Below are 25,704 nucleotides of genomic sequence, written 5' to 3' on the forward strand. Positions count from 1 at the left end.
GTCACTCATAAGTTGGACTGGGTGAGCTTAGAGGTCTTCTCCAGCCTAATTGATTCTCTGATTCTGTCCCCATAGTGGGACCCTAACAGACTGGTCGGGCACAAGTGTCTCGGTTTTCCTGGGGCGCTGACAGTCTGATCAAACACGAGTGGTTTGGGAAAATCGCCGTTTCCTGGGAGGAATTCCTGAACCCCACCTTGTACTGAGCCCGCCTGGCCGCTAGGGGGCGCCACACCCTCACCACGTTGGCTCCGCTGCCACGGCAACGGCAGAGGAGGCGTGGCCAGCTTGATGTCCTGCTAGGCAACAGGGCACCGGGGCGGGGCGGAACCGCCGCCGCAAAGCTGCGACTTCACTGTCGTAAAAAGAGAAAAAAACCGAAACCCCGTGGTGCTGTAAAATGCCGTGAGGCGCGGCCGTCGGGGCCTTAAGGACAGAGCCCGGGCCCGGTCCCGCTCCATATGCCCCGAACCGCCCCGTCCCGCTCCATGTGGGGCCGCTCCTCGTCCACAGCCTCCTCATCCTTCTACTATGGCCCGGAAAACAGTTAGCAGGAAGCGGAAAGCGGCGGCGGCTGCCGCCGCGGGGACCGGGGGACTCCAAGGGGGGCAGGTAAGGGGTGAGGCGGGGGGTAGGGGAGAAGCGCTGGTTCCCGGTGGTGGGAAGGGGGAGAAGCGCTGGTTCCCGGTGGTAGGAAGGGGGAGAAGCGCTGGTTCCCGGGGCGCGGCGGACGTGGCTGTCCCCGGGAGGAAGGGGGTGACCCTGTCCGAGGGATGGGGAAGGAAGGTGTCCGGGGGAGGGTTGGGGTTCCTGGGCGGCGGCAGCCACGGTCCCGGTGGTAGCCAGGGATGAGGAGCCCCCGGTCTCGGTGTCACCTGGCAGGGACAGCCCCGGTCCTGGTGTCACCCCAAGAGAGGCAGCCCCCAAGTGCCAGGGTCAGCGGGAGGAAGAGGGACAAGTGCCAGGGTCACCGGGGAGGAGGAGCCCCCAAGTGCCGGGGTCACCAGGGAGGAGGAGCCCCTGGTCCCCGGGTCAGTGCCCCGCTCTGTGCCCGCGCCCCGGGGCTCGCGGTGCCCCGTTGGGCTCGGCCGTTGTTCGGTCGCTGCCGCGGAGCGATGATGGCCGGATGGCTCTGGCCCGGCCGGAGGAGGCCGAGCGCCGCGGTCGGTACCGGGGAGTCACCTGGGTGTCACCCCTGCGCCTGCCGGGCTGGGAGGGAGGGCTGTGTGCGCTGCCCCTCTCCCGTTCCAAGCGCTCCGCTTTTCCCGTGAGCATTGGGCGTACCAACGGTGCCGAACCGCCACCGACTGTCGTTATATTGTCGCCGTGTTACTCCTTTAGCAGATGTTTATGTTTAATTCACACTGCTAAAGGTTTGTCAGCATTCCCGAGTTCATTTCCGTGCGCGGTGTTCCAAAGGCTTCAGGGTTTTGCCGGGGATATCGTTGAATTTGAAAGAGTGGTGTCCTAAAGTTTGTTTTAGTTGCTTTATCCAGTGTCTAACTTTATTATCCACAGTACGGGTGGGATCACTCTGTTCACAAAAGGAAAAGGCTCCCGCCGGTGAAAAGGTCTCTAGTGTACTACGTGAAAGGGAGAGAGGTCCGGATGCACAATGAGTCCAGCTACCACCGCTTGTTGCATGGATACGCGGCCCAGCAGCTCCCAAGCCTCCTGAAGGAGAGGGAATTTCACCTCGGAACACTCAATAAAGTCTTTGCCTCCCAGTGGCTAAACCACCGACAAGTGGTGTGCGGGACAAAATGCAACACGGTGAGTGCCCCCTCTCGCTGTTTTGTTTCCCTCTCCTCTATAATTATTTCACCTCCACCCTCAAACGATGCTTACCATAATCAAAGTGTGTGGATGACCAGGGGAAACATTAGGAATTAGGAGTGGAGTCAAAATCGCGCCTCATTAGCTTTCAATGAAAGCAGTGCTTAAGTATGATCTATTCTCATCTGAATGTGTGGCACTGTAAGCCCCAGCGAGGCACCTCTGGAAGCATCTGTGTGACCTTACAGAGCGATTTACACCTGGTTGTCGGATGAAGAGCCAACAGTGGGATTGGATCTTTCCTTTTGTCCTGCAGATGAGAAGCTAATGGACAGATATTTGTGTCTCTAATGGTGGCTGTCAGTGCTTGGCCAGACTTGCTGTTAAGGTTCCTTTTTTCTGTTACTCTCAATCTTATACAATTTGGTTTTACATGTGGTTCTGTGCTGATGGCTTTTAAAAGTTGTTTTAAAACTGTGGTTAAACTCGAGGTATTTGTCAGAGCAGCCAGAAATGTTCTGAGGTTAAAAAAACCCATAATTTCAGATCTTCTGTGTTGCTTGTTGACTTCATAATTATTAACTGTAAAACCGTTTCCAGTGTTTGAATAGCTTCTGTGGTTTATATATCTTTTCATGCTTCTACAGAAACTGACAACTCCTCAGGTTCTTAAAGTGATGCTTTGACACATTTCAGGGGAATATTAAAATGGTGTCTAATCCTGTGGGATTAGTAAATGGAGGAGACCATATTTCATAGGTATTATTCACCACCAGAGTTAGCAGTCCAAGGTCATTGGCTGAGGTTGCAGTTTCATGCAAGGAGTTGTGATTGAATTGGTGCAAAATCCTAAACTGCAGGTTAGTTGGTGCCACAGATGGGAATTGAAGGTTACAAGGAATGAATGCATAGATGCAGCAGCTCTTAAATCTCAGAGCGTATCAGGTGCTGCAATTGCTTCTTTGCCTCAAGATCCTTCTGTTCCAAAGCCTTGCTCAGTGGTCTGACCAGCCCAAGGGTTAGTGGGCTGTTTTTTTCCATTTCTGATGAAACCTTCTGAGATGTTCTGTTATTATTCACAGTTGCACAGGGGGAGGCTTTTATGCAGTAGCTCTAAAGAAGCAAGGCCGAACTGTATAAACAAAGCAATCTTTTAACAGCAATAAGCTCAGAATAGAATTTCTCTGCCTACTTTCTCCACATACGTTCATCTCCTCAGCCAGTCAGCAGCCAGCACTGCTTGTGGTTGTAGAGCTGCTTACGGGAGACAAACTCCTGCTGAAACACAAGCTCCCAAAGATCTTGCTTACTCTAGCAAGATGACTGTGTGTTTAATAGAGTTGCCACGATTTTGCTGTGTTCTGTAACTTTTGTAGCTCGGACGCATCTGCAGTGAAGATAAATGGGCAATTGGGTTGTTAACGCAACCTTGCAGAAAATTGTTTGGAACCAAACAATCATGAAGCTGAAGAGGGATTCAGTAGTATTTTTGTTCCCTTTGCACATGCTGCAACCAAGAGTGTTTGTCCACAGCCAGACTTAATGTTAGAGACAGACCTCCTCTGTCATTGAGCAAAATAGTGATTGCAAAAGAAGTTCCTGAAGCATTGTGAAAGATCATATATGAATTATGACTGCTGTAATAGCTGTACCTTGTTTGCTTTGTGCTCGCATTTGAACAAGTAAAGCATTAAACTCTACACTCTAATTACGAGATTTTTCTCTCTCATCTCCTTAGTGAGTGACGTATTAAAGAAAAATGCCTTTGCTGATTCTCATATGCTGAATGTGGCATTCAAGTTGGGAGTAAATTGAAAACACCTTGGTTGACTTCAGTGAGGTTTGCTGCATTGGAGTTGCCTTTAATTAAAGTTATTGCAAGAGAAAAATATAAACTATAGCAGTTATTTTGATCAGGGCTTGACTGTGGCACTGTGTGCTTTTAGCATTTAATTTATAAATTACCCTTCACTGTGCAGTGCCAGGAGGATTCAGTGTTCTTAATGACAAAACAAAAATATGCTCTTGTCATAGAGAAAGAAGTTTGGGTTTAGTCACTTGGCAGTTACTAGTTACTATAAAAGTACTGAAGAGAATATAGAGTTTTCTGTCAATTACTCTTTTTTTTGATGACAATTATAATTTGTTCAGTTATATGGAGTAACTTTTTATCTTTAAAACTATTCCAGGGAGTGAAATAACTTTATTCTACTCCAGTGGACCATGGTGCTCATAGTTGAGCAGTAAATCAAATATTTCAGATACTTGTGTTCTGTAAAGGTGCATGCTTTTTCCAGTTGATTTAAAATTATGGGAACTATTGCAAGCATTCAAGCACCTAAAATTTCAAATTAAATCACCCCGACTTTTCACCTGGGCTTTGCAGAGCTGGGATTCCTGTTTGTAAGAATTTCCTAGACCTTGCACGCAGTGGGCTCCTTAATGTTTTTCCAATTCAGATGAATGAGCAGGGAACTTTGTAGGGGTGCAGACATTTAGGGTGTGTTCTGATAGGTATCTAAATTACCAAAAACTGATGCTGTGAAGGTACATAGAAGAAACTGTCTCAGAAGAAGATAGGGTCTGTAATCTGCAGTCTTCTGAGAGAAACTTATGAGACTTAGGTAGGAGATAGGTTTATGGCAGACAAAAACATAGAACACGAAGTTCCTGTGTTTCAGTTTGGTTTTTTTTTTCCTCTTTACTATTTCAGGAAATTATGAAGAATAAAGTGGCATCTAAAAAGTAGTTTCTGTAATAATTTTTCAGCCTCTTTTGCTCTGTTAGTTACATGTACATGTTCAAGATATAATCCTTTCTCTAATTGCAAAGTTAAAGATGAAAAGCTGTAAGAACTGTAAATCATTCCCTAAATACAAGAAGCTAATTAGTTTCCAGTTGCTTGAGAATATATTTGCTTGGAATCTAGTTTGTTTTTTTTTTTTTCTTTTTCCAGACAAGCGCTATAGATGTATTTGTGTTTGAAAACTTCCTTTCTGAATGCTCTGAATTGATTTCCAAGGCAGCTTCTCCAAGGCATGTTTGGGTTGGTTTCTGAATGCTGGCTGAAACCTTTTCTGTCTTTAGCAGATTGCTGTGGTGTTTCCTTGGCTGCCCTGCTGTAGGTCACCAGCTCTCATTTCCTATTAGAGACTTTAAACTTGTTTCAGGAGATCCTGTGTCTGTTCTGTGCATCTCATACAGTTACAGCCTGGTCTTGTAGTCCTGAGATTGTGGTGAGAGTGCAATGGGAAGTTCCTCCTCTCTCTGTGAATGTGAACTGTCTATGAGGAAAATTATTTCCACTTGCTTTGCAAGTTACTGTGTCTTCTGGCTTTGCAGAAAATGAGAAGTGTCCTCCAGTTTGTAGCTCTATTCAAAGTCCAGTGAAGAGTGACTGAAACTTGGTGTAAATCAACTTTTGATGTCTGTAGTTGATATCTCCATTCACATGTCTTTCAGTGGCTCATGACCAGATAGCCTGGTGTTGGTTTCTTGTCTGAAGAGTATTTGCTTTTCTGTCAACTGCATGTGACAGAACTGTCTGGCAGTTTCTGTTCCAGGTATGATATGAGTTGTAGGGATGCCCTTTAGCAGACAACGTCTGTCACTTCTCCGTCTTTTGCCATCTGTCAGCATGTATTAACTGTCTCCCAGCCCCCTGAAATTAAACATGGAGGGCCAAATGCAAATAAAAAATTATAAATGTGATTTTGGCACTGCACAAATGCAGTAACATCAAAGTCTGTGGCTATTATCTGGTAGTGCTTCAGAGTTTGACAGAAAGGTGGAGTGCCTCATTTCAGGGTCTTGTCTCTAGAAATGTGAATTCAAAGTCAACCAACTTGCTGGCTGCTTTTACTTCTCCTCACTTCTCAGGTGGTTTCTTTATATTGTGGATTGTTTTGCTTGAGACCCTTTCAAGAAGGATGTGCAGGGCCATTACGCCCTTGAGTTGCCTCTACTGCATAACCTGTTTTGTGCTAAGATTAGTGCATGTTAACGTGGCTTTCCCTGTGATGTTCGAAAAGTCATATCAGGAAAATGAAGTCCCAGGTGACTGGAAAAGGGAAGCCATTGTATCTCTCTGGAGAAGTGGTAGAAAGAAAGACTCCAGGAACTACTGACCTGCCAGCCTCCCCTCTGTGTCTGGGAAGATCATGGGATCTGATTTCCTCCTAGAAACTCTGCTAAGGCACATGGAGGACAGGGGGGTGAATTGAGGCAGCCAGCATGGCTTTACCAAGGGTAAATCCTGCCTGACAAACCAGAGGCCTTCTGTGATGCAGTGATGGCAGGAATGGACAAGGAAAGGGTTACAGGTGTCATTTATCTGGACTTTTGTACAGCCTTTGACACAGTCCCCCACAACATCCTTCTGTATAAATTGGAGGGAGATGGATTTGAAGGATGGACTGTTGGGTGGCGAGGCGTTGGTTGGATAATGACATCCAGAGGTGGTTGGATAATCACATCAGAGTTGGTTGGTTGGATGAGTGGAGTCCTTCACGGATCCGTACAGGCACCATTGTTGTTTAATATCCTCATGAAGGGCATATATAGAGGGATCCAGTGCACTCACAGCAAGTTCGATGGCAGCACCAAGCTGATGGTGCTCTGACACACCTGAAGGATGGGATGCCATCCAGAGACAAGCTCAAGGAGTGGGTCCATGGGAACATCATAAAGTTCAAGGCCAAGTGCTGGTGCTGCCCCTGGGCTGGGACAGCCCCTGGTACCAGCCCAGGCTGGGCATGAGCAGCCCCAGAGCAGCCGTGCCCAGAAGGGCTTGGGAGTGCTGTGGGTGAGAGGCTGCACATGGCCCAGCCATGGCACTCCCAGCCCAGAGAGCCAAACGTGTCCTGGGCTGCACCCAGAGCCCCGTGGGCAGCAGGGCAGGGAGGGGATTCTGCCCCTCTGCTCTGCTCTGCTGAGACCCACCTGGAGCACTGCATCCAGCCCTGGGCTCCCAGCACAGGAACCACAGGGACCTGCTGGAGCCAGCACAGAGGAGCCACCAAGGGGATCAGAGGGATGGAGCACCTCTTCTACAAGGAAAGGCTGAGAGAGTTTTAGTAGTTCAGCCTGGAGGAGAGGAGGCTCTGAGAAGACCTTATAGTGTCCTTCCAGTACCCAAAGGGAACTTTAAAAAAGATAGGGACAGAGGAATTGAACAGGGCTTGTTGTGACTGGAGAAGAGGTGATGGTTTTCAATTAAAGGAGTCACACTAGATACAAGGAAGATTCTTAAGCTTTACCATCAGGGTAGTGACACACCAGCATGGGTTGCCTACACAACTGGTGAGTGGTCTATCCATGGAAGCATTGAAGGACAGGTTGGACAGAGTTCTGAGTAACCTGGTCTAGCTGATGTCCCTGCTTGCTGCTGGGCACTTGGATGAGACAACCTTTAAGGGTTCCTTGCAACCCAAACCATGCTATGCTGCTTTATTTTGATCTTCAGCAGAAAGTGGACATACCATGCCTGTTTGGTAAAGTGTCCATGTTTCTTTGGGGCTTGGCATATATTAGTAAATCTGTATTGCTACAGAAAAAAGAACCTGATGCCAAGTGTTTTATGAACAGAAAAGAAAGAGATTTATCATCTGAATAAAAGTCAAGGCTGAGAACTTGGAAAAATCAATCACTGCTACTCAGGTGTGACCAGAAATACTATTGATGTAATAGCAGAATAAGTATTGTCTTCTTTTGTTGTTTTGTTAGCAAAAAACATATTTGAAGGACCACAAGTAATAATTCTCCAGCTTGGCTGTGGGAGAGATCTTTTTGTGACCAGCCTTAGTTAGTCTGGAGTCATGCGTCTTGCACAAGTGGATGTTCCCACCTGCTCGTTTTGGCTAGCACTGGCTATGGAGCTAGGCTTGTGCATGTGGCTAGGGAGTCATCTGGATCAGCTTGCTGCTTTGTGTGCAGACAGGTTTTCTTGTAGGGTTAGTTTCACCAAGATAGATACAGTCGACCTTGCAGCTACTTGAGCACTAGTTATTGTCACAAGGGTGATCAGACTGTTTAGGTGGATGGTGAGGAGGAGGCACGTAAGTTCTCAAAATAGGCTTAAGCCAGTTGTGAAACTTGAATGTGATTGAGTCTCTTTTAGTGACTGCTTTTAGCAGGGCAGTGTACTTATGTTGGGTTTCTTTCAAAAGTTACTATGAATGACAAGAATGTGCCCATGATTTCTGAGAGCACTGTGTGAAGAGCTGGTGCACAGACTGTGTTGTCAGCTCTTGCACAAAGAATGAACAGTCTCTTTCATGCATGCCATTTGCGCCTTTTAGATCTCCATCCATCTTGCTTGTGTAATAAAAACAGGATGGTGCTCTTTATTTTTGTTTAAATTGATTTGTACAACCAACTAAAAGATAGGGTAGGATTTGGAACTGTTCATCTGCTGTTTTTTGTGCAGGGGCAGCAGCTGAAGACACGAGTCTGTACTGCCTTGAGACGGCATTCATAGACCTCTTTTTTAATCTTGCTGTTTAAAGTGAATGCTTTCAGTTGAAGATACATGGGAAGGGAATTTATCTGTATTGGATTGTTAGCTTTCTGTGAGTTTCTTCCCCCTAAATTATTGTGTCCTGAAAGGCAGGCCAAAAAAATGAAAAAAACCTGGTAAACCATTCTGCTCTCAGTATTGCATATAAGAGTATGATGGGTTTTGCAGTTCATACTCTCATCCTTGGATACTCTGTTTCCTGCCGCAGTCTTTACTTTTGGCAAGTTGATTAATGAACTTCCCTCATCAGTGAAGCAAGGTAGTTCCTTGATTATCTTGATCATAAGCAGGTTGGACAGCCAGGAAAACAGCCATATAGTAATTGCAGGGAAGCCTTTTGCTAAAATGAGTTCTCACCACTTCTGCAGCCTAAAAGAAAAATAAGTGTACAGCTGTCACTCTCTGCAAATGTGCAAAGATCATGAAGTTTCATGGCTATGTCAGCTGTAGTACCTAACCATGCTTGTCTGCCTTGATCCTTGAGTGATAGCACTGTTGCAAGCTGTGCATCCAAACTGCTTTAAAAAAAAGAGGGAAAATTGATTTCTCTCTTCCGTGTCATCCAGCCTGTTTCCTTGTTAGAACACAGTTGTCTGGCATAGAGCATGGCAGCTGAGTCTGCTTTGTTTCTCACAGATGAAGTGTGGTCCTTGCACTTCTGCCAGATGGCTGAAGCAATCCAGATTTGGTAAATCCTGGATGTTGTTTGGCATAGTAAAGACTGACATGCATGTTTTATTAGAAGGAAGAACCAAATTTTGTGCAAAGCTTAAAATCAAGAGACAAATACATGCAATTCAGTGTTTGGAGACTGGTGGAGGTTTTTTTATGTCCAGCAAAAACATTGTGGGCTGGGTTTTAGTTTTTATACAATGAGTAGCTGGGAAAAAAATCTTATTTCTCTTTGAGGTAACTGAACCATACAGTAATTTTCTCTGTTATCAGGACTTTGTCAAGACTTTTAATGTCTACTCTGCTTTGAAGTTGTTGGCAGATGTATTTATTTAAACGGCTGAAAATATTTTGTATTTTATTTATTCTGGTATCTTTAAAACTTCTGAAATGGTATTGAAATTTTCTGCTGGGTTCTTCTCTTTTTTTTTAACATTTCTCCCTTTTTGGCTTTAAAAATGTCTACTGACTGTGGCTTATCTTGGCTTCTGTGTGCACCAGAGGTGCGGCTTTCAAGTGTGAGCTTTTGCTTCCTGTTATGCCCCAGGTAGTGTAAGAATCTCTGCGTGTAGGCAGTGGTTGCTTATTTTACTCAAGGGAGGTGATGGTTGTTGTTAAACTACTCTTTGGCCAAGTTCCTTACCAAGCAAGTGGAGAAGTTATTGCTCTGACCTTTACATCCAAAACAACATAGCCAATCCCTTACATGTGCAAAGTTTAAGTTCTTTATCTTTTTAGTCTGATTAGTTTAGAGTTTAGATGAAAGTATTTTGCGTTAGAGTAAGTTTTTATTAACCAACACAGGTGTATGACGAGGGTGTCAGACTAGAGAATGCAAAGGGGTTTTAATTTCATTCGTCCTACCAGTTGACTTGTACTTCCAATCATGAATCTGTTACAGCTGAAGCACAATTCTTCTGAGTCCATGAAAGTCCTTAGGTGTGGATATGTTTTCCTAATTAGTACAACATTAGGACCTGGACCTGACACCTGCAAGCTTTAATCCTAACTCATAAACTGTTAATTTTTTTTAGGGTTTTGGGTTTGCTTGAGTAGTTTAAGGAGGATTGGGGAGGCAATTGGGCATTTCTGCTGGAAAGAAATACTGGGGATGAAGGGAGATATGCACTCATATGGAGAGGACAAGGGAGGGTGAGAGGAGAGGAAATGACTGATCCTGATTCTTCAGTGCAGGTGTTAATTTTCAGGTGGTTAGGGCAGAAAGACTGCTGTGTGCATTGTGTTCTTACCAGCTGTCTCCAGCAGTGAAGGCTTTGTAAGGCTTGGGAAGAGTAAGGAGTGCCTCCCTCCTACTCAGCTACACCGCAGCTGTTGCCATACACCACATGTTTGTGCAAAATAAAAAAGTAAACATGAAAATGCAGTCTCTGTAGGAATCATCTGTTTGTGCAAAACTGCTACCTACAATCAATTGTAGGATTAAGTTGATGCATAATTCTAGACACAACAGACTAATAGCAACGAGTGGATTTCATCTTTTCTGTGGAATGTGTATCAAAACTTTATCAGGTTTTGATAGCATGTTAGTATTCTGCTAGTTCAGTACTAGCAGAAGTAATAGATATGCTGCTAAATTATCTTTATGTTATTTTTCCTATGCTTTTATTAAAGAACAGATCTACACTCTGTATGAGTTCACCAAAAGCAGCTTGTATGTATAATTTCTCTCTAAGAACCTCTAGATTTTCTTCTGGCCTTTTAGAAATGTCTGACAAAGGATTTCAGAACAATTTCCTTAAGGTGTGTATTTTTAAAATTTGTATTGAGGGTTTTTGTTGTTACTGTTGTCATCTTTGGTTCCAGAGGTTTTGAGAAGGCATTCCTGGTTATAGAAGGAACAGACTAAAGATGATGTAGAATTATAATCCTGGGCTATGGATTCTAGATCACTCGCCTTAGTGCTAAGTCAGCTTCAGATCCTCCATTTCATTGCCTCACTCATGTTCCCTCACAGGGCTTGGTCTCCTCTGTTAGACCTATTTGACTGTCAGTGCAGCTGTCCTCTGAGCACCATCTGTAAAATGACCCAGGCCATGAGCCTCCCAAATGAGAGTGGACTTTGGCAGGCAATGTAAACCTTTGTTCTGGTTTAAATTGTAATCTCGTGGTTGTATGTGTCTGAACTGACACAACGCTGGGCATAGGGTCTGTTTGAAGAGTTGTAAGGCTTTATAACAGTTTTCTGGCAAGGTGTCAGTGACATACTGCTCTAATTTCTTGTCTTTTTGTGGAATGAGGTATATAGCTAAATATCTTTCTTTCAGATGTTCACACAGGCAGTACTGTATTTAGCTACTATTCTCTGTTTATCAGCAGAAAATAAATTCCACTTGCATAAACTGTCAGTCTCTCCAAGCCAAAACTTAATGGTAACTGTGTTACTTGGGAGGCAGGAAGAATTGTGCTAAGCTCCATGGGGCTTAATGGCTTTTTTGAGGTGGGTTTTTTCCCTCGCTGTGGTAGGTGGAAATTAAAGGACAATATTGTTTTGTCGTACTGAACAGGGAAAAGAGTTTTATATTCAAGGTCTTTTTATTCAAGTGGGAAACCTCCCATGACAGATTTCTCTCCTCTCCCTTCCATTACTGTGAAAATGAAATTGGATGATTGATTTAAACCCACTGTAATTGTTACTTAACCTGTTTTGAGAAGGAATTTATGCATTTTTTTTCAGCAATCCTTGAAGCATTTGTGGATTTCAACTCAAAAATAATGTCAGTTCAAAATAGGGAGGATATTTGACCATCTTGTTTTTCTTACCTGTTTTTTTTTTCCCCAGTTATTTGTAGTAGATGTCCAGACTGGTCAAATTACCAAGATTCCTATCCTGAAGGATCGTGAGCCTGGCATGGTGAACCAGCAGGGATGTGGCATTCATGCCATTGAGATCAACCCCTCGAGGACCCTCCTGGCCACAGGTGGAGACAACCCCAACAGTCTTGCAATTTATCGTCTGCCTACACTTGATCCTGTCTGTGTGGGAGATGTAAGTGGGAGTATCTGGGGAAAATGTATTCTCTCACTTAGAAGTTATCATTTTGAAGTGTGTTTGATCAGAGCAAGGTTAATATTTAGGAGTCTTGTAAGGAAGTAAAATTCTGAAAACATTTCTGATTGAGTTGTCATTTCTGCTGTGGTATCTTAAATATAATTGAGTATTCAAACATGTGAGTGGATTTTCAGGGCTTTGGGTCAGATTTCTTCCTCACCTTCATTCAGGTCTACTTTAGCTTACTTTTCAGCACAAAAAATGTAACAAAATCCTAAGTATTAAAGTCTAACTCTGGTGATGAGCTCTGAAACTATTTATAGTGAAAAAGCTCTTTAGAGAAATGAAAAATATGTTGCAAGTTTTTAAATTTTTCCCCTTATCCCAGTGCAGCTTCTGGATGTATTATTCCAGAGATGGAACTTGGTGTTGAAGATTGGTTCTAACCTTGTGGCTTGTGGCAGTTCGATACAAACTGGTACTGTTTTTAAAACATCCTGAGGCCTTTTTAAAATGGCCAGTCTTTAAAAAAACAGGTTAGCGAATATAGTGGTGTCCTGTGAGTGCTTCTCTCTCATTTCTCCTTTTTATTCAGAATTTCATGTAGATGTTAACAGCAACAGCAGAGGTCAGGTCAGAGTTTCTGCAGCAGCAGATAATCAGCTAGAGCAAGACTTGACTGAAGATTTGCATGACTTGCTCTTCATTTGTGTCACTTTTTAGCTTTTTAAACAAAACTAGAGTCTTATGATCCTTTTTTTCCCCCCACAGGTTTCTCACACACTAAAGAAAAGTCTTGAAACATTAATCTTAGGTTATGTATTGTAAACATAAGATTTTGGTTATTTTTTTATAGTAGGATATATGTTGGAAGAAAAAAATCCTGACAAATAGATACTTTACAGAAGAATGCTGCTTTCAGAATGGAAAATGTGAGAATTCTGGAAATTCTTAGAATTTAGATTATTTTTTCCTTGGTCAGAGGCCTGTTTTTCCAAGACCTGTTTTTTTTTCTTTTTATTAATTGCACACTTCAGAACCAGAAAAGTTAAAATTACTGCTAGGTACTTGAGGTGTTCTAGCTTGATACTGGAATCTTATCTGTATACTTTTGATGTAGGTCTGTCCTTCTGAGCTTGTACTAAAAATTGCAGTGAAGGATACTTGTCTGCTTTGAGACTGCTCTTGAGTATAATGGCACAGAAAAATTTCTCTTTGTTCTTTTAGGATGGACACAAAGACTGGATTTTTTCAATTGCATGGATCAGTGATACTATGGCTGTTTCTGGTAAAATCATGCTTTTTCTCTTGAGTTTTTCTTTTGTGCCCTTGTGTTTTAACCTTTCCTTCTCTCTGAATGTTATAGTGATGCACAGTATTTGATAAGTGTTAGGAAGGCACCTCTGTGGGGGCATTTAAACAATTCCTGGACTTAGTACAGTGCTTCATTTTATTTTGTTGTTGGGCCTTAGTCTAGATCTGATTTTCCTAGTATTAGAATATTGTGTTTCTAGTGAAGGGGACGTTTGAACACAATGACTTACAGGAAAAGATTCCACATAAGAGGAGTAATTTCAAGAGGGATGTTTGTTATTGGTTAATCACTTCAGAACACTTGAGATCAATATTGGCTTCCTGAAGTCATGTGACAGTGTAATTAATGAGAACTCAGATTGTTTCATCAAGCTCTCAGTACAGCTGTTTCTGTATGTGTATATGTATATATGTGCTTACACTATGGCAGTCAATACAGAAGGCTGTAATAGAGAAACTCAGTTAATGACTTTTTGGTGATTAGTTGGATAATCAATGTAACTTCATAAAGAATTGCTTAGGTAAAGGTAAAAATAATAATGTTTTGTTGCATTAATTCAGCAGTTTACTGCCTTTCTGTGCTGAAAGGGTGTACTGTTCTGTACTCAGAGTTGTCAAACTGCAGGTGAGAGAAAATCATAATAGTCTTATATAAAAGCCACATATTTGAATTGGTTTAGTTTAGTAGGATTGGTTTAGTTTAGTAGGATTTTTCTTCCAAATCCAAAAAGCTAATCCCGGAATTTCATTTTTTAATTTAATATAAAACCTGATCCTGCAAGTCTCTACCCAAAATGTGTACAGCAGTTCCCTCACATTCAAGCTAGTAAGCTTGAAGAGAACAGCACAGATGATTACAGATGCCCAGGGGAAAGATAAGGGCCTGATAGATTGCATAGCATGTGAGATGGAACTGATGGAAAGGTCAGGGGTGGATGTGTGAGTGGAAGTGTTCTCTAGTGCCATATTCTCTGCTGTGGTGCTTATAGCAGGCTGGATGTAGGTTCCAGTCTGCACATCTCAGACACCAGGGAAAACTTGTTGAAAGCAGTTAGCAAGACTGGTTGCAAAACTGAATTCTTTAGAACTCACCGACAACCCTAATTAAGAGTGAAAAAAAGACAACTAACTTCTGACATGACTTTAATTGTACAGATTTCAATTACATCTGTATCTGAAAGTGTTAAGCAGAAATACTTGAACTCCCCTCTAGACATTGAGGATATAGCCACTATTTTTATGGCAAAAAGCTTCAGATTAGATGAATAATTCCCAGGATGACATGAGTTTAGGGTAGCAAATGATACTCTGCTTGGCTTCAGGACTAACCAGTTGAACAACATACATGGACTTTTCCCCCTGCCAGAGCTATTAAAAGGGACAGCTTCCTCCAAAAGTATGTCAACATGTTTAGAAATTTTACTGCTGAGTATTCAGCCTCCATAACAAACAAGATTAGGTGCAATTAAAACCAATGGCATGTAATGGAGTGGCAAGATGTTGTGCTGCTGGATGCAAGTGCCATTAGGATGCTCCTTTTTGTATTTTTCTCTAGTAGGTGACAGTGGCAGATGCCTGAATCCATCTGTGTGGGGGAAAAGCCACCTCTGCTGTGCTGGACCACTCCTGTTGCAACAAGATGTTTTGCTTTACTGTCTTTGCAGCTTTTCCCCTGTGAGATAGCAAAGCTGATAAGTTTAATAGCCTCATAGATATATAGCTTTTCTGGCATCTTCATTATGACTTTCTTTTGACAGAATTTTTCACATTATGTAAAGAAATTGAGGTACCTGTCAAATCTGTCAGAGCTGACTCAGATGGAAGTGAGTTGTCTGAACACCAGAAGAGATGTATATAAGGTCTTGGATTAAGTCTGTATTGATCGGTGAACCAGAGGCATTCAGCTTTCTTGATCCAGTGTTCTTAACATTAGTGATTCATATCTTAGATTAATGTCTTCAAATTTAGTAGAAAAATAAAATGAGTTATTGTCTGTTTTTCCTAAGTTACATTCGTTGAGAAGTGGCACAGGTTTTAGTGAAATAATTTTTCTGATAGATTTAATCCAAAGTGGTACAACTGTGATTAGAAATAAATGTTTGTGTTCAGCTCACAAATTACTGTGTACTCAGCCATAAGCATAGTGACGGAAATCAAGTAAACCCAAATTGGCATAAACCCTGCTGAGGTTTTTGTGGAAATATTTTGCATTGGTTTAACAGACTGGTTTACCAAGGCTGAGAGTGACAGGCTCAGGCTGAAGCTGTAGTGTTCAGTCACTTCTGAGTTCATTGTGTATATGAGATGATGATTGTTGCACAGGGTTGTGGGTTTTGATGCATCCTAATTAGTTTGAAAATATATGAGATTGTCTGGCTGCTTGGAAACCATAGAGACAGTTGACAGTGACTTCATAATATTCTGAACTTTACAGCTCAGTAAAATCATCCTTTTGTTAATATGTGGGTGCTAACAGCATGTTGTGTTAGATTAAACTAAGAGTATCCTTTTTTTCAGACCCTATTGATTAATCCTTTTCTTAGAAAAGAGGAGTTCTGTATATGTGGAATGGACTATTCATGTGTGGACTATTCATCAGGTTCCCGGGATGGTTCGATGGGTCTCTGGGAAGTCACAGAGGATGTGTTATCCAAAAGTGATGCCAGGCATAATCTCTCTCAAGTTCCTGTCTATGCCCACATAACACACAGTGTTCTGAAGGATATCCCCAAGGAGAACACCAATCCTGACAATTGCAAAGTCCGAGCACTGGCTTTCAACAATAAGAACAAGGTCAGTAAGACAAGCAAAACAGTTGAGAAATCCTAAAACTGTCCCTGTGTATTGGAAAAACTAAAAAGTAAGCTAAATAGAATATGCCAGAGAAGCAAGTTAATATGTTTTTTCTTTGATTATTTTGCATCCTTGTCTTTTGAGGCAGTGGTTTTAATCTGCAACATCTGCTTCTGCCCCAAGTGAATGGAGGAGTCCAGAAGGGAAAAAAAAACCAACTCCAGACATTTTAGAAGGCACAGTTTTCCTGTGGGTTTGATTTTAGATTTGCATCTTAAGCAGGGGAGTAAAGAAATATTTACAAGAAGACAAGAAAGCACGAAAACATCTCTTGCAGCTTGAATCCCATTCTTTAGTGCTCTTTCTGCTTTCATTCACGTTCTGTGAAGACCAGCTAACATTTAACAGTTGCTGTTTCAGTGGCTGAATCCTTTCTGTATTGCTCAGCAGATGAGGTGACTGACTCACAGGGCAGGCACTAGTGCATGCTTTGGGGTTATTTTGTTGGTATTTGACAAACAGTAAATGTCAATCTCCCCCATCCTGATCTTGTTATTACTAGTGGGTGTAGCAATTCATCCTTCACCACTTTTTTTTTTCCCCTCCTGCACTCAGAGAACAGAAGAGGTCTGAAGCAAAAGTGGGAGTGCTGTCTGAAGCACAGTGATCCTGTAGGCTTTATTTTTCACAATAGTTGTTAGTTACTCCTCCATGATGGAAACTTGATGTAACTTTTTCAGTAGAGTAGTGCCTGAAACTTGCTTCAGGGTTAGAATCAGTGTGGGACCTGCTGAAGAGAATTGTCAGCTCTAGATTGTACTGTCACATAATTCGTTATTTGATTGCCTAGCAAGATTTATGGTTTTGAAAGTTATTATTTACTCTTTTGCTAATTTAGATTCTACTTGACACCTGAAGTACTGTATACCATTCTATGAAGATCAGTATAAAATAAAAATTATCTTGATAGAGCCTTTACAGGATTATGGATTAATTCAATGCAGACTCTGCAGCCTGCCTAGAATAGAGTGTGAGTTTGTAAGGATAGCTATAATGCTATCCTAACTAACTCTCTTCTTTTTATTTTTCTTCTAATAGGAGTTGGGAGCTGTGTCCCTGGATGGGTATTTTCATCTTTGGAAAGCAGAGCACACGCTATCAAAGGTGCTTTTCCGTTTGTTGGAGTTGAACTTCAAAAACTGCAAGCAGTTAAGGCTGTTGACTATTCTTGATTTCCTTCAAATACTTGAAGAGCAGCAGTATTTGTAAAACACTTAAAAGTTCTATGTAAAATGAAATGTCCTGAAATTTGAAGCTTGAAGAGGAGAGAAACTCCGCACTCCCCTTAATTGAGAGGACAGGAAGCATTCTTAACTTTCTGCTAGTTTCGGATTAGCTGAAGTGAAATGTTGCATGGAGTACGGTGGATACTTGATCAGTAGAATTCATTAAGTATAATGGCAAATCACACCCAGCGAATGTGATATGCTTTTTTAGCTGAGAGCTGAAGTTGCTGTGCACCTGCTAAAGATATAGCAGCAGCTTAGAAGGATCTAAAACAATTTATTGAAATGTCCATTTTTCTTGGCTTTGGCCTTTATTGTCTCAGTTTGCTTTAGATAAGGCATGCCATTGCTTCAGGCTTTTTCCTTCTGGGTCTTATTTTTCACCTGCATTATGTGTTTTATTTCCCTGCAGCTTCCTAGAACATAGTTTACAAAACTGTTTTGTTAACGCCTTCGTCTTTTCTTGTAACAGGTTGATTTTTATTTTTTCTCTTTCCAGTTGCTTTCCACAAAGTTGCCATACTGCAGGGAGAACGTGTGTTTGGCTTATGGTCAGGAGTGGTCAGTGTATGCAGTAGGATCACAGGCACATGTCTCTTTTCTGGATCCAAGGCAGCCTTCTCACAATGTTAAATCCGTCTGTTCCAAAGAACGAGGCAGCGGTAAGAAACCTGTGAAAGGTGCTTCAAATGGTTTGCTTGCAGAAGTAGCTGTTAAAACTGTAGTAAGTCAAGCTTCTAATGCACAAGAAGCGCTTTTTAGTGATTGGCTAAATAATTAGCAGTGATGTATAGATTTGGGTTTGTGACAGTATACCTGGAGCAACCAACAAACCAAATGTGACCAGCTCTGAAATCTAATGAAGGGCAACATCACTGCCATTAGGAGCAACTCAATTGTAAACCATCCAGATATTACTGAACTTGCAAAAGTGTGCATTTTTACTTCTGTGTATTTTTTACTGGGTCTTACTCTATTTTTTATCATCTCAAAGCAAATGTAGTCTTTTCACCACTATTTATACTGTTCTTGCATTCTTTTCTATGAATTAGAAAAAAGGCATGTTGCCTGCTTTGTGCTACCTTATTGGAAGTATGTGCTGTGAGGAAAAGCTTGCTTTGTAATTTTAAAGCCGTGACTGAGACTTCTGATTTTCTGTGTGATTGGATTGCTATTTCCTTTTCTCATGGATGCAGTATGTCCAGTTGAACCTTATACCAGGGCCAGGCCTGAGGGTTTGCAGAGTGCATGGTCCCATAAAGTTCTCTCCATATTCTTTACTATCAAGCATGAGAAGGCACAGTGAGTGCTATATTAATCCCAGACCAGTAAGTTGCAGTCCTTACTTAGCTTGTCTCTGGGCTTCCATCTCTTCTTCAAGCAGGTTACCAGAGGAGGACATATGTCGGCAAAGATAGGAAAGTTTTATTTATGCAGTTACTGAGCGGTGTTGTCCAGATCAGTGTCAGGGTCTGCTGCTTTCAGTTATAGGAGAAGTATGTACAATGTCAGGAGAAATCACCTGAACATCTTACCAGCAAGACTGCTTGTCCTCACTTGCTGTTAGTGAGGATTCTGTCCAGGTGCTCACCCAGACACTGCAGTGTGGTGCCCAGTGGTGGCTGGTGCCTGAAACCTGCCTCAAGTATGTGATCTTCCATATTGGGGAATTGTCGGATTTTCGGCTGTTTAGATGGTCTGGAAAGGCCCGGGATGGCCTTGGGCAGCCCGCGCTCCAAAGGACGTGAAGGGACTTCAGATCTTTTCTCGGTCTCGGTGTTTATTAATTGCTTATCTAAAAGATTTTCTCTTGGCCTGACAGAGTTCTGCTCAGCAGTCAGCCATGGGCACACACCAAGAGCCCCCGGGGCGGTCACCTATCTTTATACTCGGAGTTACGTATACAATATTTATCATTTTTCTCCAATACCCTCTACCCTTATTAACCAGTGCACTTTTAGTAAGTTCCAATCCCAAAGTGCCAACATCACCACAGAAGATGGAGGCCAAGAAGAAGAAGAAGAAGGAGAAGGGCACGCCCCAATTCCTCCATCTTACTTCTTTAGACCCCCCTGTACAGAAATCTTAAACCCTGTATCTCACACTCCAATTAACTTATCCCTTCACCATTCACCCCAGTGAAATCCTCCTATCCTCATACTGATGTTGTCTCCCGTGTGGGATCAAAGTCCAGCCACCAGACACTTCTGGCAACATTCCAGGACTCCCGAGCCCCCCAGGGGTGGTCTCGGTCACTCTGCACCTCAGTCCTGAGAGGCTGAGATCCCACAGGGAATAATGTGTGTATGGAGTACTTTGAGGGGTTTCTCCAGTTCATGTCTGGAGAAAGCCTTTGTTCAGGGCTGTTTTCTCTTCTGCAGAGTAGGTGCATCTTTTTATTTGGCATGGTGGTGGAGGCACGTAAATAACAGCAATTCCCAAGATACTGAGTGTTTGCACTTTATATTGGTCTCCCTGGGACTTGGAGTGGTGTAGCACCTTTAGAAAGCAGGGTCTTTATTGATCTGTGGACTAAAAGCTGATTTCAAGTGCTTTGCAGTGGTACCTGAATGTGCTTTAAGTTTCCAAATGCACCTGCTGAATGTGGTGAGTCCATGTTAACTTCAGTTCACTTGTGTAGTATACAAAAGCAGGTCACAGAAAGGTGGTGTCTCAGTAAGGCTGGAGCTGGGGCTGGCTTTCGTCTGCTGTAACCCTGTTTACACAGGAAAGCAATGAACGCTTTTTAGTACATCTTGTAAGTGTTGCTTTTCATAGCAGCTGTAAAGGGGAAGGCGCACGTTGGACAGTAGCTCTTGATCCACAAAAGCAATTGCTCTCTGCTTGACTGGCCTGCAGAGCCATGTTATGTGCCCTGTCCTTCGTGTCCTGAAGGCAGCAGACAGAGCTTGTATGGCATAGACTCTGTGATTTCTTGTTTATGACGTTCCACTACATGTTCATTTCTTTCCGGGATCTGTAAACCGTTCCTGCAGCATGGGAGTGAGGCTCAATATACTTACCTAAATTACCTAGGTCCACCGGTGGTAGTGTACTTTTAGCTTGATGGGAATGATTAATCTGAGGCACTTCAGCCCCCTAGGAGACAATTTGAAATGCTGTTTTTGAAAGCCTGTTCTAAATACTTTCTTAGTAGTGGGTACATCATGGATTTCTTTGGTAAATTTCTTTGGTTAGAGAAAGATCCCCAGTTGTTCTGCATTTTATAGCTTTCTATTAATACATTTAATTGAAAAGTAAATGCCATCTGCCTTGATACTCCATCATCTGTTTGTGTGAAGTAAGTGTTCTCCTGGGTGGCTTGTCCAGAACACTTCTTGGAGCAAAAATAAGAGTAGGTCCACTCCTGTGCCTTTCTCCTCTTATCCAAGTGACTGCTCTTGCTGACTGCAGAGGGCTTAAAGCTTTCTTGTGTGTCTTTGCCAGAGCCACCCAGATCTGTGTGATAGAGTTGGGGGGAAGGTCTTCTGCTGTCTTAAGTGAATTTGTAGCTCTCTGAATTAAAGTGAAGATTGTTATATGAATCTCATAATCTATTTCAGTAGAGAGACAGTGGTTTCCCACCCATTAAGCTCTCAGCCAAGACTTCACCCCATATCTGGAGCAGGACAATGTGGCCTTGCCTTGTTCTAAGTCATCTCGAATGTTGGTGGCTATGGATGTCACATCCGGTGGCAGAGGTAGAAGGATGAGGACATGTTTCTTGTTAGAACATTTTACAGAGGGGAAGGGGAAACTCCCTGATTGCATCCGCAGCTCCAGGTTGTCTGCTGTCACATGCACTGCTGGGAATAGTCCAAGATGATACAAGTTCTGTGGCATTCAGCCCTGCTTGGTGTGGTGACAACACTTGGCATGTGAATGTAGCTGACATAACTCACATATTTCCTCTCCTGTTTGAATGCTTGTTTAGGCTGTTATTGAGTGGTACTCTAAAGAGAGCCTAAAAAGCCCTAGGGTTTATAACCTGGCATTCTGTAAAGAAGGAAGGAGAAGTATAGATGTGGTGGAGTTTACCTGTGTGGAAGAGTTGTTTGGAGTAGAGTGGCTACACAGAATAGTATTTGCACAATAAATGGAGATGAGATAACAGGATGTTTTGCAGATTGAAAATTCTTACATTCAGAATCTCCCCAAGACTAATTCCAAGGGATCCTTGATTAGCTGAGACTTCAAATTTAGATTTTATAAGAACAAAATTTACATTCTGTTCAATGTAATGGAATAACTGAATTGTGCTAACATGTTTAGTTTGAACTGTACCTCCCCTTGTACTGGTGGAATGTGGTGTTGTTTAGATGGCAAGAGTCCTGTTCTGTTTTCTTTCCTGGCTGAAGTGCTAAAAATGCCAGCTGCTATAATTCAGGTGGGCTTTGAGAATAGAGTGGAGACACATCAGGCTCATTAATAGTTCTGAAGGTATCTTATCAGCAAAGTGACTGGTGATTATTATGGTTAGACTTGCTTACAGCTAGCCTGTTGATAAGCACAATGCACTTGGTGTCAGCTGGGACTTTCTTTTCTCAGATGGTCATTTACTGCAGATTAGCAGGTAGTTAGGGTGTGAGCTTGGGGAGGAAAACAGGATGATGTTCTTCCCTCTGTCTGCTGCTATGTACTCGCTCTTGGTGTGTTCACTTAAAGGCTTGTGCAGACAGAGCAAAGGTTCTCTGGATCCTAATTGGCTGGCAGACCTGAGGGCTGGTGAGGACGAAGCTTCTTATTATGAACCATTGGTGTAGCTGATGGTCTCAAGGAGGAGGGCAGTCACGTATGCAATCAAAGCTGCTGTTTCAATAGCATCAGTGGGATTTGTCTGCACTGCTCTGTAGCGGTGGGAAAACTTGTGTTTTGGAGAATACTAGTAGTTAATATTAGACATGAGGCAACAGCACTACAGAGCCAAAGCATCCCTGTTCCTTACTGCACTGTCCATCTCTTCCTCTGTTTGACAGGTATCCGCTCAGTGAGCTTCTACGAGCACATCATCACTGTGGGGACAGGGCAAGGGTCCTTGTTGTTTTATGATATCAGAGCCCAGAGGTTCCTGGAAGAAAAGCCCCCCCGTGCCTGCTATGGACAGAAGCAGAAATTAGGAGGAAGTGAAATTTTGAAGTTGACAACTGGGAAAGGCTGGCTGGTAAGTAGTTTGTAGCTGTGATAGAGGTGGGGGGAAGTAAACCCATTATATGGGAGTGGCACAGAGCATGAGCAAGTTCTCTTTGGACCCTTTGTGTGAAATGTATCTCAGTCAAACAGTATTCATGTAACCAGTAACTAAAACTGAAGAGCAAGAAGTTCTGCAGAACTGCTTTCCACAAAAGCTTTATGAAAGAGTACTGAAGGCTATTTGTTTGAGTGTAAGGCATAGTGATTACAGTTCTTAAGCATGGATTCATAAATGAACTAGATTTTATTTCTTTGTATTTTCAAATGTAATCTAACTTGTAGTTTTCAGAACCTCAAACAGAAAATCAATTGTCTTTCTTTAAAGCCATGGTAATCTAATGTGGTACTTGAAGCAGGAGACTTTGAATTTAATTGTTTGCAGTTTTAGAAACTGTGGCTTCCTAAGGTAATGCCTTGGCAGGCACTTGAGTTTGGTTTCCTGTATGTTATCAAAAAGCAGTTAATGACTTTGTTTAACTTAGCTCTGTTATCTTTTGTTGTATCAGTGCAATGTCCCATCACCTCCCCATTCCAATGCTTGACCAAAATGTCCTCAGAAAAAGGTTCAGGACAACTCAGGTATCTTTTAGTTGACTTCTCTAAAGCTTCAGGACTGTTAAGAGAAAATACCCCTTTTAGGCTCTGTAAGCTACCAAATGCTTTTGTGAAACAGGGTTTTGGGTTTGTTTGGCAACAATAATGATCTAAACTTTGCCTTAACAGAACCATGATGAAACCTGGAGGAATTATTTTTCTGACATAAATTACTTCCCCAATGCTGTTTACACCCACTGCTACGACTCGTCTGGAACGAAACTGTTTGTGGCAGGAGGCCCTCTTCCATCAGGACTTCATGGGAATTATGCTGGTCTCTGGAGCTAATGATAACTCTTCATTCTGATGCTGATCTTTACACAGATTTCCACTTTTCATTTTTTAAACAACAAAATTGTGTGATGCCATTGATTCCTGATTTAAACACAAGTTATTTTTTTGGCAGAGTTTTCTGTTGGTCTCCAACAGTTTTGTACATCTTTTTGAACTAGTTTTTTGCTTTAACCTCCTTTATCCTTTATATGGAGGGGTTTTGAAGTCCTTTTGTATTGTATTTACTCCAAATGACTCTTCCCTCCATTTAGGCTGGCTTGGCCATGTGTCCCCTCCTCTACTTTGCTGTGAGGTAGGATTTCTTTCTTATAGAGTGGTTGCTCCTGAGCTTTCTGTGAAAGTCTTGGGGCTGCATGTGTGCAGGTACTTTGTGTCAGTTACATTACCTGGAGTGAGGACTACTTGTAATTAAAAACTATTAAAAATATTTATAAGAGATAACTACTACTTTATCTGGAGAGCCTGGCCCTGGCCTGGGCTGATCATATTTTTTAAAAGTACAAGCCTAATGACACTGTTTTTACATAGAGGGATTTTCATTTTAAGCTGTACTCACTGGAGCCCAGGGATGGATTCCTTAGGGGTATTGACCATCAGATCCAAAGTGCAGGAGTTCTTAAAAATGCATTTGTGTTTGAATAGTAGTTTTCAGCAGTGCTAGGAGCAAAAATTGGTCTGTTTCTTCACTGCCCATCCCAGGTATCAGCTTGCACAACTGGAGTTTGTATAGGCTGTTCTGCAGGGTGACATTACATTGACGGCTGCAGAGATGCTGAGAGGAAATGGAGGCTAGATATTCAAATTAACTAAATCTATCTGTTCTCCAGATGAGAAATGGTTTCTCAGTATGCTTGTTAGGGTAGCTTAAAATCTCTTCGTAAACTGCCTAAAACCTTGGACCTTTTTTATCCCAGGTTGTGGAAATTTTTCCCCTTTTTGCTGTTCTGGTTGGCCATGTGCTCAAAGAAGCTAATGGAATAAATAAACTATTTTTTTCACCCAGATTAAAGAGTGCATCTCAGACTTTACTAATACAAGTGAGCAGCTTTCCGCATAGGGAGGATATCTTGGTGTTCCCTCACTTTGCGCTAGCATATGCTATAGGAGAGGCTCAGGCTTTTCCAGAATCCCCTGCTGCCTTCTGTGTTCAGACTCCCTCCAACTTCATCTGGCACTAGGAGGGGAGAACAGATCCAGTGCCCATCAGGTCCAGCTGTGAAGCGTGTGCCTCCCAGGGTGATGGTCTTACCAATACTCAGCTAAAATGTAAGACTCCAAGGTGCTCCTCCTTTTGGCAGGCACCAGACTCTCAGCTTGTTAGTGATGCCTCTGCTCTCTGCTGGAATTAATGCCTTTCCCCTGACATTGGTGGAGCAAAGTGTGCCTGTGCCTCACAGCTTTGGTGCCACATGAGCAGTTGATCAAACTGAGAGAAAAGACAAGGCTGGGACATGCTCTGTTCTCCCATCTCTGTGAGAGATCATAGCTACCACTGCAGTTACTGGCCACAACCCGGAGCTAATCTGCATTTATCTTTACAGTCTCTCTCATCTTCAAACTAGTATCTTCATCAGTAACCCCAAGCAGTCAGCATCAGGCTTAAGTTCCAGCTGGTATGGATACCTGGATGGAAATCCTACAAGGAGTGTGCAAGTCCCTCTCATTGGGGTGGAAATCCTGGCAAGAGAACTCTCTCCCAGGTGTGCACCTGTCCCAGAGGTACAATTAGCACTGAGCATTAATACAGGTGCTTCACAAGCAGATCTTCCAGTGTTTGATAATACCATTGTGGCCTGGTTGCATAAACTGCATCAGTTCAAGGTACTGTGTGTAAGGCTAGACAGGCTTTTTTCTGAAAAGGTAAAATTATATACCATGAGCTAGCTGCTTTGGTTATTTTAGGGGCTTAGAAAAGTGGAAATATATGAAGAAAAACAAGTCTTGGAGAAGAATGGCAGGATTTGTGTCCTTACAGCTACTGGGTAAGATAATTCTGTCACAAGAAATATGTTCTGCTTTGGTTTGTTTGTTGTTTAAATTTGGTTTGGTTTGAAGTTTTTTGCTTTGTTTTTTTAAAGAAGCTAGATACTTGAGTCTACCTGAGTGTCCTCCAGTTCTGCTGAAGCAACAGGTAATATCTGGGCATTTAGTATCAGCAGTGCTAAAGGGAGACTCCTTGTCTGGAAATTCTAGCCCTGGTGTTGATCTATTAATTGAAGCATATTTTAGGCCATGATAGGAGGAAAAATAGTATGTGT

At 42.5% G+C, this 25,704-nt stretch overlaps 1 protein-coding gene across 1 annotated transcript; it reads left to right on the plus strand.

Moving 5' to 3' along the window:
* Window positions 1–465: 465 nt before the first annotated feature.
* Window positions 466–23,980, plus strand: DCAF12 (DDB1 and CUL4 associated factor 12). Its single transcript, XM_054283339.1, has 9 exons — window positions 466–612; window positions 1,519–1,773; window positions 11,766–11,972; window positions 13,203–13,263; window positions 15,889–16,082; window positions 17,181–17,246; window positions 17,868–18,030; window positions 22,345–22,529; window positions 23,282–23,980. The coding sequence occupies exons 1-9, from the start codon at window positions 532–534 to the stop codon at window positions 23,438–23,440; spliced, it is 1,371 nt and encodes a 456-aa protein (XP_054139314.1). The 5' UTR covers window positions 466–531; the 3' UTR covers window positions 23,441–23,980.
* Window positions 23,981–25,704: the final 1,724 nt, after the last annotated feature.

Source organism: Melozone crissalis, unplaced genomic scaffold (assembly GCF_028551555.1).
Source record: "Melozone crissalis strain CALT ecotype California unplaced genomic scaffold, PUWL_Pcris_2 ptg000036l_1, whole genome shotgun sequence".
NCBI classification, from domain to species: domain Eukaryota; kingdom Metazoa; phylum Chordata; class Aves; order Passeriformes; family Passerellidae; genus Melozone; species Melozone crissalis.

What these genes read in the sequence shown, in the direction of transcription:
- DCAF12 (XM_054283339.1), top strand. Translation starts at nt 532, where the DNA reads ATGGCCCGGAAAACAGTTAGCAGGAAGCGGAAAGCGGCGGCGGCTGCC. An exon ending in TGATACTATGGCTGTTTCTG is followed by an intron (nt 13,264 to 15,888) that starts GTAAAATCATGC and finishes ACTATTCATCAG; the next exon opens with GTTCCCGGGATGGTTCGATG. An exon ending in CAGAGCACACGCTATCAAAG is followed by an intron (nt 17,247 to 17,867) that starts GTGCTTTTCCGT and finishes TTCTCTTTCCAG; the next exon opens with TTGCTTTCCACAAAGTTGCC.